At 41.2% G+C, this 13,458-nt stretch overlaps 1 protein-coding gene across 1 annotated transcript; it reads left to right on the top strand.

Annotated features, from left to right (window-relative positions):
- Nucleotides 1-3,638: 3,638 nt before the first annotated feature.
- Nucleotides 3,639-8,834, top strand: LOC306914396 (uncharacterized protein). The gene is made up of 17 exons (XM_079491390.1): nt 3,639-3,731; nt 3,825-3,954; nt 4,105-4,179; nt 4,265-4,648; nt 4,753-4,854; nt 4,949-5,181; nt 5,267-5,449; nt 5,791-5,893; nt 6,015-6,226; nt 6,394-6,511; nt 6,601-6,692; nt 6,806-6,923; nt 7,041-7,151; nt 7,346-7,421; nt 7,756-7,865; nt 7,984-8,157; nt 8,288-8,834. Exons 1-17 carry the CDS (start codon nt 3,642-3,644, stop codon nt 8,515-8,517), a joined length of 2,541 nt encoding a protein of 846 aa, XP_079347516.1. The 5' UTR covers nt 3,639-3,641; the 3' UTR covers nt 8,518-8,834.
- Nucleotides 8,835-13,458: the final 4,624 nt, after the last annotated feature.

The raw sequence follows: 13,458 nt of genomic DNA, 5'->3' as shown, positions 1-13,458 counted from the left end.
AGAATTCTATAAGTTGGGTTGTTTGAGATGCAGAGCTATAATACTAACCTACAGTAAAAGAATAAATTGATTTGAATTTAAATGTAATGAATTTTTACATGTTTTGGGAAATTAATAGAGCTTTAATATAAATCCTTTCTATTGTCAACCCGGTCTCCCCCAAATACGGTGAAATAGCACGGATTGGCACACTGCAAATGCGTGCATATGACACTAGATTCCCCGACATTCCGTGTATATTTACTTTATTTCCTCCCCGTTCACTTCTATACGTTTCTCGTCGGTGACGTCACGAGGACAATCCGTGTATATCTACTATATTTCCTCCCCGTTCACTTCTATACGCTGCTCGTGTCGATTCGTTTGCGATATTAAACAATATCAAATCTCGCTACTGATGATTTATTGATGACTATTTCTATGTATTTGATGTCCCAGGTGTTGTTCTTGCTTACTGCAAATCGCTATGGAGTGTTATTATTATATTCATTAATAAGAATAATTCTTTTTTATATTATTTTTGACCGGAAGTGCCCTGGTCCCGTGCATAATCACCTATTTGGACTCGTACGTTTGCGATATTTTAAACAATACTCAATAAAATCATATTTTAATCGCTACTGATGATGTTTGATGACTATTTCTATGTATTAGATGTACCAGGTGTTGTTCTTGCTTACTGTAAATCACTCTGGATTGTATTTATTTAAAAAAAAAAATGTTTACCGGAACCGGAACCGGAAGTGTTTTTGCTGCCAGGCTAATCCTAATGTTTTTGCATAATAACATTCATTGCATTGTTTTTGTTGTCGTGAATGGTTGTCCTCAGACTTTGCTTACTTAGCCTAGCCACAGCCTATAGTACCCACTACCAGCCAGTCTGTTTATTGTACAGGTGAATATTCGAGCCAAGGTAAGATTTGTTGCTATAAATCACAACTGTATAAATGTTTTTTCAGTGTTAGTAGCATGTTAGCTGCTAGCAGTGGTCCATAGTTAAAGGGAATGCTAACAACAACAATAGCATGCTAACGATCTCTGTAAATAGTAGTTAGTAGCTAGCTAGCCTAAGATTTAGACTCGTATTCTAAATATATTCGTTTTCAAGCAGAATCGATGAATGCGTCTACGGGAGTCTAAATATTAGGCTAAGCTAGCTACTAACTACTATTTACAGAGCTCGTTAGCATGCTATTGTTGTTGTTAGCATTCCCTTTTACCTCCCTTATGATGAATTCCTGTTCTGTTCTTTGACTATATAGAAGTGTCTATTTGTACGTCTCTAAATGTTTTGATGAACCCTCTTGTAAACAAGTGTAATGCTTAATTGGGTCGTCCACTCACAGTTAACAGTCTTTGTATTGAGTTTGTGCTCGAAATGTACTGTAATTCTGCAAACTGTTAATATATATTTCAATCAATCAATAGTGTAGGCTATACGGTGCTGCTTCACCCGCTTCGAATGGGATCAGTGTATTGAAACGGGGAAAATCAGGTGCAATCAGGCCTTTCAATAGACTGAGTAGACGTCTACCCGTCTACTCAGGTGCTCAGTAGGTTGATTCCTTCCTATTGTGTAGGTTGATCTGTGCAGTTTAATGCATCGCATGCAGCTACTGGAGCGGTGCCGTGTCGTTAGTCAGAAGGTTCCTTGTTCCGAAATTACTATCCCTATCTCTAATCCTAACCTAAACATAACCGCAAGCACGGGAGCAGTGCATGTTCGATGTTCGACGCGGTAGACACCACGGCTGCATTGAAAGGAATGATCACCTACTGAGCTCCAGTAGCTGCATGTGATGCATTAAACTGCACAGATCAACCTACACAATAGGAAGGAATCAACCTACTGAGCACCTGAGTAGACGGGTAGACGTCTACTCAGTCTATTGAAAGGCCTGATTGCACCTGATTTTCCCCGTTTCAATACACTGATCCCATTCGAAGCGGGAGGCTGCTTGCGTATTAGGCCATGGCTCTTATGGCTCTATAGGATTTATAGGCCCCGGGTTATAGTTTCAATGTACTTTTATTATTATCTATATTCAACCTTTGTACTGATACGTTCTTGGTTTACCTATAGGCTATGATCCTCGATTACGGTTTCTATGCATGTGGTGTATTACCGTATGTTGACATTGCTTATGGTAAATCTAAAGAGTCATTGTATTAAAACAAATACAATAGAATAAAGTTGGCAATAGAGGTATAAAAATACATGGTAAAAGCTGTTTTCTGCTGTGTTCATGAGCATGGTTAGCTCTGCATTTACGTGCTGGAGTAGTTAGGAATACAGTATGGTGTAGTAGTTATGTATGGTAATTCTGTGTCTGTGTGTCTTCCTTCCAGACAAGCCCGTCATTGGAGTCTCCAGTCATCCTAATTCTCCAGACATCTGACCATCTCCTTAGTGCTTCCCACACCAGCATCTGTCTACGTCCAGATTCCAGAGGTAAGTCTGGGATGTCCTACTGATTGATGCCAGCTTTGAGTTGGTTACCACAGCACAAGCTTTTTTCCAGGGAGTTCTGTCTCGATGACTAGCCTCATCCTCCTGACTGCTATCAATTTAGGTCCCTGTACAGACATGTGTAGGTAATAAGGTCCTGTTAAGGCCCATATCCATAAATGCTCCATAGGGAGTGGACAAAACAAACGAGAGAAATTTCACATGTTTTGTCTGTGTATTTATATCTGTTTGGTTGCTGAATATATCTACCGTTCATTTTCACAGAAGAGAAGAGAAGAGAAGAGAAGAGAAGAGAAGAGAAGAGAAGAGAAGAGAAGAGAAGAGAAGAGAAGAAGAGGAGGAGGAGGAGAAGAGAAGAGAAGAGAAGAGAAGAGAAGAGAAGAGAAGAGAAGAGAAGAGAAGAGAAGAGAAGAGAAGAGAAGAGAAGGGAAGGGAAGGGAAGGGAAGGGAAGGGAAGAGAATTAAGGTAAGGAGAAATATGGAAAACGCACGCACACGCACACACACACCTTCATTCAAAGGGCTTTATCTGTTACGAATGAGTATGTTGGACCCAAAAGCGACAGCAGGCAGAACAAGTAAACTTAGAAGGATGTCTTAACAAAACACAGGAACTTCCATAAATGGGAAAACGGGTAAATAACAGGACTTTCCGAATACAGATACAGGACAGACTCACTCACCAGGGAGCTAGAAACCAACAAGAATACAATGCAAATGCGGGGTTTAAATAGACACAGGGATAACAGATGGCACACACAGGTAGGGCCTATACTAAATTGACAATCAACACTGGGATAGGCTGAAGGGGACTAAAAGGAAGGCCAGTGCAAGCATGCTCTGTTGCACTGGCCTAAAAGTGGGTCCTTTAAAACGGCTTCAACTTCTGAGAATGTGATGTCCTACTGATTGATGCCAGCTTTGTGTTGGTTACCACAGCACAAGCTTTTTTCCAGGGAGTTCTGTCTCGATGACTAGCCTCATCCTCCTGACTGCTATCAATTTAGGTCCCTGTACAGACATTTGTAGGTAATAAGGTCCTGTTAAGGCCCATATCCATAAATGCTCCATAGGGAGTGGACAAAACAAACGAGAGAAATTTCACATGTTTTGTCTGTGTATTTATATCTGTTTGGTTGCTGACTGTTCCCAATATTTTTGTTTCAGTAAAATGTCGACACGCAGAAAGAGCGAGCCATTGTCCGCCAAGGAGAGACTGGAAGCGCTTGCTGAGGTTGCGGATGCGTTTGTTGAGACGGAGGTAAGTACATTCTCGTTGTACATGCATGTGAAATAATTTTAACTCCAGTTAGTTGATGCCCATTTCTCTACATTTCATGACATCTCCGTATAGAGAGCTAAAGGCCAAGCTACCAGCCAAGCTACAGCGACAACTCAGAAGCCTGAAGTTAGCTGGTCGATGAGGGATGCTGATGGGATTCGTGTAAAAACCAGCAAACGCAGGAGAAAGGCTTCATCTTATGGTTAGTCTCCATCTATGGAGAGTGATTTTGATGGATTGAAGTGGTTGGAGTATGTATAGGGTAATCATTTGATAGTGTCTGTTATTGTTTTGATTTATGCTGGCAAAGAGTTTGAACATATTTGGTCTAATGTGGTTGCTGTTTCTCCAGTTGGTACATCCACTACACCATCTACGTCCACTACACCATCTGTGTCAACACCATGGCTCGGTTACCAAGAACCTGGTAAGTATAAATGTACTTAAAATAAATTCCTCAAAGAAGACTATGGCAGTGATGTTTTATTTTTCTTGTGTTTCTCTCCCTGAAGATTTTAATAGGCAGATGCTCGAAGAGCTTCTTCAGGACACTGCGTATGATTGTGTAGAGCAGCCAACACAGTCTCACACTTGGAGTCAAAGGCAGAAAGATGTCCAACTAGGCTGGCAACAGGCAAGAGACCACAATGTGGACAACGTGTTGTCAGCGGAGAACATCGTGGAGAGGACGTGTCAACACTGTCACTTGAGAGAAGCTGTCATCCGTTGTGGGGAATGTATGCCTTCAGAGTCGTTTTGTGCAGAGTGTGATCGTTTGGTACATGAACGTCACACTCTGCACAATAGGCAAACCACCATGTGTGGTTATTATAAATACATTCCCCCAACAGAGTCGGTGAATCTCAGTGATGGGAAATACATCATCTGTGAACAAGGTCTCTTTTTCAATTAACAGACAACATTGGCTCATTATAACCTGTTATCCCAGTACCTTCACACAACCCAAACATTTCATCCTGATTGTCCTTTGCCCCTTCAGATTGTTTGCTGCCAACAGCATATCCTGGAAAGATATGCACCTGTGACACGTTTGATGTTTCAGTCTCAGCTGGTAGAGCCATCATACTGGTTTCCATAAATGGTAGGAATTTAAGTCTTCATCTATGTAGATGCACACACCGTATGTGTTTAATAGACATTACTTAAGTTCCTTGCTATGTCTCATTTACTCTCAGGCCGCTATGATCTTCGCCTCCCAGTGCTGTCGTGCAAACAGTGCTCTAAGCAGTGGTCTCCGGAGGTCAGGGACTTTGTCAGAAGTGGCTACTGGCCTGGAACCATGCAAGCCCAGACACTGTTCCACCAGGATGTCTTCCACTCCTTTGAGGCAATGAAGACATCAGCTCCAGCGTTGTCTAGACAAGCCTTCACAACCATGTTGGACCAGAGGACAAAGCAGTTTGGAAGAGTGAGTAATTAGTTTGTCATGTCGTTAAGCCAGTTTATTTAATTTTATTTATGTAGCAGTCATATTAATTATTATATCTTTTCAGACTGGCAAAGTGAATGCAGGTTCTTTTCAGACAAGCTTTCTGCAGTATATGTACTGCAAGTCTGTTGAGAACCAGCTTCACGGAGATGAACAACGCTTTGTCTGTCCTGCTTGCACCCCGGACATGCTGGCTGTTTCAGTTGATGGCAACAGAAAACTGTACAGGTTCCAGCAAAAAAAAACAGTTAGTTTGTCTTTCCTATAAACACTATCGTAATGTTTTTTATTTATTTAAGATGACACTTCAGCTGTTGAATGTAATAACTGTTACTTTGTGACCTTGTTTTGAAAATGTGTGTATGTAGGAGTGAAGAGCCAGGGTTCTTTGATGGCTTGTTCTTGGCAAAAGACTCTGAGGTGTCAACTTTTGTTGAGGAGGTCAGAGGAGTTGTAACAAGTGTAAGTTTTAAACAAGTGAAACATGGCTCAGCCAAAAAAAAGTCTTGACTGTATGTTTCAGTATTGAGCCCTGCTATCTATTGTCTAACTATTAATACTGTATATTCTAACTATGTGCTTTGGTAGACTGCGGGAAAAGCGACGTGTGGGAATTCGCACTGGAGAGCTGCTAGGGAGACGTCCAAGCAGGCCAACAGGTTGGACGAAGAAGGCATTGAAGTTGCCGTTTGTAGGCACGGATTCCTTCTTAGAGGTTAGTATTAGTATTGATGATAAATTGAACATACAAAAAGATATCATGATTATCTAAAGCACAATAATATGCTCCTAATCACCCCTCCCCTCCAAAGGTCTGAATATATACAGAGGAGAAATCTTTGCCTACCCGATGTTTCTCCAGCAAGAGTACAAGAGTGCCACATTCTTGGCGATGGATGTGACCTGCAGATACGTACCTTACCTGGCGAAGGTGTCGGAGAACCTGGCCCATCTTCAACCCCTTCTGAGCATGAAACCGTGCTTGTCTGTCATGCATGCTAAAGCACACACTACAAAATGCGAGGTGATGCGTCATACTGCTTGATGATGTAAATTAGATTGTCACAATGCATGGCAATGTTAGCCACAGAACAATGGTCTGAACTGACCCAAACTATATAACCATAGTAACCTATGGCTATGCATCAATATTGACCATGCGTCTGGCCACACTGTTCATACTTCCTATAGATCCAGTGGAATGCGAGGAACCAGGAGGGAGTTGGGACCACTCTCGGTGAAGAGGTTGAGCAGGTCAACAGTTTCCTGTCCAGATGTGCCCTGACCACCAAGTATATGATGAAGTCAGGTTTGTAAGCTTATTTAACCCCCTGCTACTTTTAGCCTGCAAAGGTACACTAAACATTTTCAACAATCTTATTTGGATTTGTGTTACAGTAAGAACTGACATGCTTGCGGTCCATGCCATGGGGTGGAATCTCCGTAAAGCCATTGGCCTACACTCCGCTTTGTCTTCCAGATACAAAAAGGTATGTTCTTTTGTTAAAAAAACGTAATGTGTAACTCTGATCATGATTCAACTTCAAATGCTATTTCATGAACACATTTGTAAATTACAGTGTTCTGTATTGCAATTTTGCAGACTGTCGAGAAGACTTTGGAGGTAACGGAGGGACTCGGGAAGCTGCAGGAACAGTTTAAGTGCACAGATGACATGCTGCAACAGTGGGTCATTGATGTGAAGCAGTGGGCCAGTACCGGTAAGAACAATGTCCTCACATGGACAACACGCATCAATGTGTGTGGGGAAGAATCAATCTGACGGCTGACAATGAGTACATTTTTAGAACTTGTGTGAACACTTTTTTGTTTCTTAGGAAGTGCAGCAGCCAGTTCTGTGTCATCAGAGATGCATTGTTTGCAGCTCTCCATTGACTCGCTTTTTGTGAGCATCTGTCAGAAGAAACACTACCTCTACAGACAGAATGGTATGTATTGTGAAATTATTTTGCTGGCTCTTGCAGTATGTCAGTTTTGTTCGTTACACAGCAATTAAATTGCAAACCAATTAATCAAGAGGGCAAAACTTACATTGCCTGTAAAACTATAACTATACATAATACATTTCATTCATTTACTGGACAGAGCCCAAATCACAGCTTTTTGTAATACTATTTTGCAGATCGCAACAAAAGGCGTCAGAAAATCACCCAGAAGATTGGCCAGGAGAAGAAACGCTTGTTGGATGATGTCCAGAGGTATGTAATAGATATTTTCGAATCCTAAATCGATTGCCAAATATATTGGTGTATTTCTCTGCCTTCCATTCAATAGTCCAGTCTGAAATGGCACATTGGTGAGAGAGCTTGCTGACTAGACCACAGTGGTCCTCCATGCTTACTATCACTCTGTCAGCGAAGTGTATTTGTCTCATCTTTAGAATATATCCTTTTATGACCAGGTATTTACAGTATAGCACATTAGATTGGGTTTGGGGAACAGGCCAGGAGGCTTGTTGATCTGTATGCTGTTCTGGCTTAATCTTCATTCTCAACACTTCACCCTGCCTGGTATTAATATTTTACATTATAGGTACAACCAACAACCTGATGCAACCCCTGTGGATATAAGCACTGTTGTGCAGAAACTGTCCAACAAAGCTGTGGAGAGCATGATATGGCCATGGCAGGAACAGAACACAGGTGTTTATTATAATACCGGTATCTCTATTAGACTTTGTGAGCTCGTTTGAGATGACTTTTTGTATTTATTTATAATTAATAATTCAATGTTTTCATTATTAATGTTGTCATATCACAGATGGTGTCAACATCCTCTGCAAGAAACAGCTTTTTGACCAGGTGATGCTTCTGTCACGACTGGCAGAGGAAAAGCAGATTCTGGTAAAGGAGATGATGCAACACTGTGCCTTCTTAAAGGACTCTGTAGCAAAAGTGCAAACACAGATGGGAACTGTCTTGTCACAGACGGGAAGTAAGTACAACTCCATCTGTCTTTTTATGAAATTGTCCAAGTGAGAGACATGTTGGTTTTTCGTTACCGTTCATTTTAACATGTGTGGTTTGAATTGAATTCCATTAATGTTCTTGTGTATATATTCTAGCTTTTCCAAATGTATTGACCGAGGAGGGTTCGAGGGGCCTAATCTGTCTGCTCAAGAGAAGATTGGAGGACCTTAAACTCAAGCAGCAGATTGCAGGGAGAGCCTACAAGGCCATTCTGGGGCCAAGTCTCCAACTGTTGGAAGAACAGGAGGCAGAGATGGAGGAGGAAAGAGAGTGTCAACCAGAAAGCTCGGACGATGACGACGACGAGGAGGACACTGAGATATGAGACTACATATTGCCTGGGATGTATACAAGGTTGACCAGTGGATTATTTTATTTGCTTTTTTTCTCCTTTTGGAGTGGATTATTTTATTTGCTTTTTTTCACGGTATTGTTTGACTGGGGGCACCCCTAACGTGCGCACGGCTCAGGAACGTCCTGCGCTGAACGGACTGTGTACACTACACACAAGCGCAATGACATGAAGCGGTGTTTGAAGGTTTTTCCAGAAAGACCTGTTGTAAATGTCATTTTACTTTTTGGCTGTCTCATTTTTAAAATGGTACTTATATAGCGCCTTTATCCAAGGTGCTTTACATAGATTGTGCATTACATTCACACACACATTTATACACCGATGCCGGAGGAAACCATGCAAGGTTTCGAAAACGTTTGAATATACCCCCTTTTCCTCATAGATGCAGATGGATCTCCGATCAACACATGTCAGTTCAGTTTTCATTTATGCTTGCTGTTTTTGGCGATTTGCTGCAGTGTTGGGTCAGACGTGCTCCCGTTGCATTCGTTCAGTATAATGTCAATTTCAAATTTTAATATTTCCAAAATTATTACAGTTTTGACATTATTATGTCAACTGTTCCTGTGTGTGTGGGGGGAGGAGGGGGAGAATGTTTAGGCCTGTCTCTACAATACAAATCTCTCTACAATACAAACAGCAGCATAATGTAAAAATAAACAACAGAAAAACACATTGGACACAACTGGACATAATCACAACAAGACCATAGACTTCAGACACAGGACCATAAGCAGGCAGAAAGGAGAGTGTATACTGCTCTGTGTTCATTCTCGGATGGAAGGTGAGCTAAAGGTCCTCACTGTATATTTATTGATTGAATACTTAACAGGCTTTGGGCTAAGCCCCTATAGGGCCATGGCTTGTTTCCATTGTGGTATTATGTATAATATCGGAATCAGTCAGAATCTGTATCGGCAAATATGACCCTGTGATTAATCGTAGCTCGGATATCGGTCGTAATTTCATTATTGTAGAGCTATTACATTTATTTACCTTTTTAAAAAGGAGATGGCTATTTGTAGGCCTATTATACAGGGAAAAATGCATCCTTGACTCATTTGGAGCATCAATAGTACTACCTTTGCTTGTTGATCTGTGTAAAGCATGTTGAATTCCCTTGTTGAAATGTGCTATACAAATAAAACTGCCTTGCTTTTTAATAACCTATTTGTAATTTCTTGACTTTGAAATCCTACTAAATACTTCAATCTATAAATTAGTAGCTTAATGACTAGTAATACATTGTCTTCATGTCCAATGTATTAGCTTTTACTTTTCAGGATTTCAATTCAAATATAGTAAAAATAGATGATCTACAAGCTCAAAACGTGTCACAATGTCACGTTTTGAGCTTGTAGATCGGCTATTTTTGCGACGACAGTAACATCCATATGTCCATCTATTTTCTGTGTTTTTGTAATCTGCATTTTTAATATTGATGTAACTTTAGATGTTCTTAATAGCGTTCTTCTCCAATGGGTTCTCAATGTTTTATTGTACTGAAAACTCCTTGTTTTGCAACATAGCTGAGTTGTCTGTTTTTGGCCATAAAATTCATTAATTCATTCAAGTTTTTTTTTATTCTCGAAATTACAGTAATTTAACTCATTAGTGGTGCAAACCACTTCCTTAAGTGAGTGTGTGTGGGTGCCTGCCTGCCTGCCTGCCTGGGTGCGTCTGAGCATGAAAACAGCATGGGGTTTTTTTCACCACCTGTGCGCAACCTAACATGCACACAAACACACACGCACATATTAACTGTATATATGGTGATTTCAGGTGTGCCAGTACAGTAGTGGGTACAGTAGAGAGACCCCCACACGGTAACTGTCACCCTCACCCTGGGTGTGTTCCTGTTTGTCTGGAACTCCCCCCACCCCACACGGAGTTGCACCACTTACTTCACACGGGTGTGATCTTTCTCAGTGTCGAGTAATAGTATGCTAGTATGCTCACCAAGGTTTTAAAACGACCCAGGGGTACCAATGTGGTCAATTGTAATGTAGTTTGCAGGTGATTCCATGTATTAGGGCCACAGAGGCCAAAAGCAGATCTACCAAGTTCAGAGTTAACTTTTGGTACTTGAATTTGGGGACATTTCTTGATCTGGTGTGATAGGGTTCAGAGTCCCATTTCAGAAATGATGTATTTAGGACAATCTCCAAGCATGACTTTATACAAGAACAGGTGCCAATGCAGTTATCGTCTCTCTGTCAGGGAGGACCATCCAACCTTGGTATATAAGATACAATGGTGAGTACCATAGCTATCACCTGTAATAAATCGAATCGATAAACAGAGTCTAGGGATTTAAGAGTGGATGCTGCTGCATGCAGAATGTCTTGGAAAAAATTGCATGGTTTTCTCTCTCAACATACAGTACATGTGTATAGGCTGCACATCTCTAAAGTGACAATTTAAGGCCATTAAGAACCTTTGATGACCACTGCTCTCTACTGAAGTAAGACAAGTACATGGGCACTGTTGCTTCTCTTCTAAATCGAGGCCCATTGCAAGTTACCATATGCAATTGTATAATGATTTTGATGTTGGATGTTGTGGATGCTAGGTTGTCATAGATATTGTAATGAACTTTTGAACTCTGCAGTCACCCTATATGCATTATAACAGTGATTATAAAGCTTTATAAATGTTTATAATATGTATTACAACTATGAATAATGAAATTTAGTGCGAGTGACCAGTAATAATAATGATATGTGATCTTAAGTAATTATAAAATGCTTTATAATTATTTATTATAGTTATAAAGCATTATGAGTATAAATATAAGTAAGTAGCCTTGATGAGCCATGAGGCCCATAGGGCAGGAGCCTATCTCCTGTTTCTGTAGCGTGAGGCAGCTTGATGTACACCCCCTGGACATGACACTAGTATGTCACAGGGACTTACCCCCAATCCAACCCTTGATGCTGAGTGCCAAGCAGGGAGGCACTGGGTCTTTGGTATGACCCGGCCGGGGATTGAACGCATTGAATGCATTAGGGGTATATTTATAAAGTATTACAGATGGGATGCATAGCAAGGCCACAATATTGTGCTGCTGGGTGTAGAGGAGTGGTAAGGAAGGGAACAACAAGGATTCCTCAGTTTAGCACTGTACTGAACAGTCCTGTACTGTACACCATCCGGCTGAATGCCAAGAGGACTGAGGTTGTCGCCTATGCCGTAGATGTATAGAGCCTCTGTAGTGTACTGTACACCCCACACGTGAGGAAGGTTGACCCTGTCATCAATAATGCTCTTCGGATCCTAACTGGCTGCCTGAAGCCGACCCCTGTGCCCTACCTGCCAGTCCTAGCAGGAATTGCCCCCGCCGGCCTTCGACGGTGTTTCCCAGCACACAGACTTACGGTTCTCTTAATTGGCTAGCGTTAGGGTTCGTTTTCAACGCGCGATAGCTCGGGAACAATAGGTCCGTCAGCCAAGTAATTCACATGGGTGCGTACAGCTCTCCAAGATCTACGCTCCGATAGGTCCGCCATTCTCGTGCGACACCCGTAGCAAGAGTCCAACTCTGACCTGTAATCCACAAGCCTTAGAGACATGATAAACCTTACAGTGTATTGAATGATGAAATGCTAATCCTAATTTTGAGAACCACACGTCCGTGCGCGGGGAGACACATATTGGCGCGTTCGTCAGATTGATAGCTATGCGTGGATGTAAAGCACGCCCATTTTCGACCTTTGTGGGAGGAGCTATCGCGCGTCAAAGTCTAACCCTAGTTTTCTGAACCACATGACCGTGTTTGGAGAAACACATATCAGATTGTTCGTCCTGACAAGCTATATAACATACTAAAAGATGGGCCTCTAATATCCAATGGATCTTGACTTAGAGGCCTTAGAGAGGCTAGAAAAATAACAAAACTTTTTTTTTCAACGGGACCAATTCCATTAAATCCAGCGTGAAAAAGTGAGTCAGACTAAGTAGTTTTTGTAAAAAAAAAAAAATAATTGTGTTTGTGGGGTCCAAAAAACGTGTCTAAAAAAATATCTAAAATATTTAGAAGTGTCGTAGAGACTTGAAACCAATTCCATTGGATTCCCCGTGCTTCAGACATGGATAGACACCCTTTGTTTTAGAACATTTGTTTTTTCCCTGTCGACCATAGCTTAAAAGGGGCTCGACGCCGCACAGGGGTCACGGGCGTGACCTTTGATAGTTAGAAGTGTCGTAGAGACTCAGGACCAAGTTCAATGGATTCAGCTTGATGAGACGAAGAAAAAAATTGCCTGCTCAAAACAAACGGACAAATTCTGTATTTTTAATTGATTTTAACGCGTTGGAGGCCACTAAAAATCAAATTTTTTAAGGATTCCTCTAAATACACTTCCCCCCCTATGTCAAGTAAGGGAAATCTAATGGTGTTAGTTTTAACTGTCTAGAAGACTTAAAAATGGGTCAAATTGCTGTTTGAAAGTTTAAAAAAATCATATTTTGTCGAATTTTAGTCATTTTGCTCCAAAACTCTACCCCAACTAAACCAATGGCGCTGAATCAGAATATGTAGGTTATATCTCAATCCGACAACCAGAAGTGCCTTAATTGGCCCCTAGTTGGCTAATTATAGAGTTTGCGTAGAAATGTCGTAGAGAAATATATATGAAGAATAGTGATGGGGGATCTGTGTGTCTCTAGTAAAGCACTTTGACCTGCATTCCATGACATGAAAGGTGCTATACATTTATACATCCATGCAGTTATCCATGCGGCTCACCTCTGTTCACAGAATCTGAGCTGAATTGACATCTGTACCATTGTGATCAAACCAGTCAAGTTGTACAGTAGTACTGCTGCACTGCATTAACCTATTTTGGTGGCCTTTCATTCTGTGATATTTTCTGAGACCAGATCCACCACGCAGTCATGTATAGCCTATAC

This window comes from Electrona antarctica (genome assembly GCF_951216825.1).
Source record: "Electrona antarctica genome assembly, chromosome: 21".
NCBI lineage: Eukaryota > Metazoa > Chordata > Actinopteri > Myctophiformes > Myctophidae > Electrona > Electrona antarctica.
Note: the sequence above shows the minus strand (reverse complement) of the source record. Positions and strands in the feature narration are given on the sequence as shown.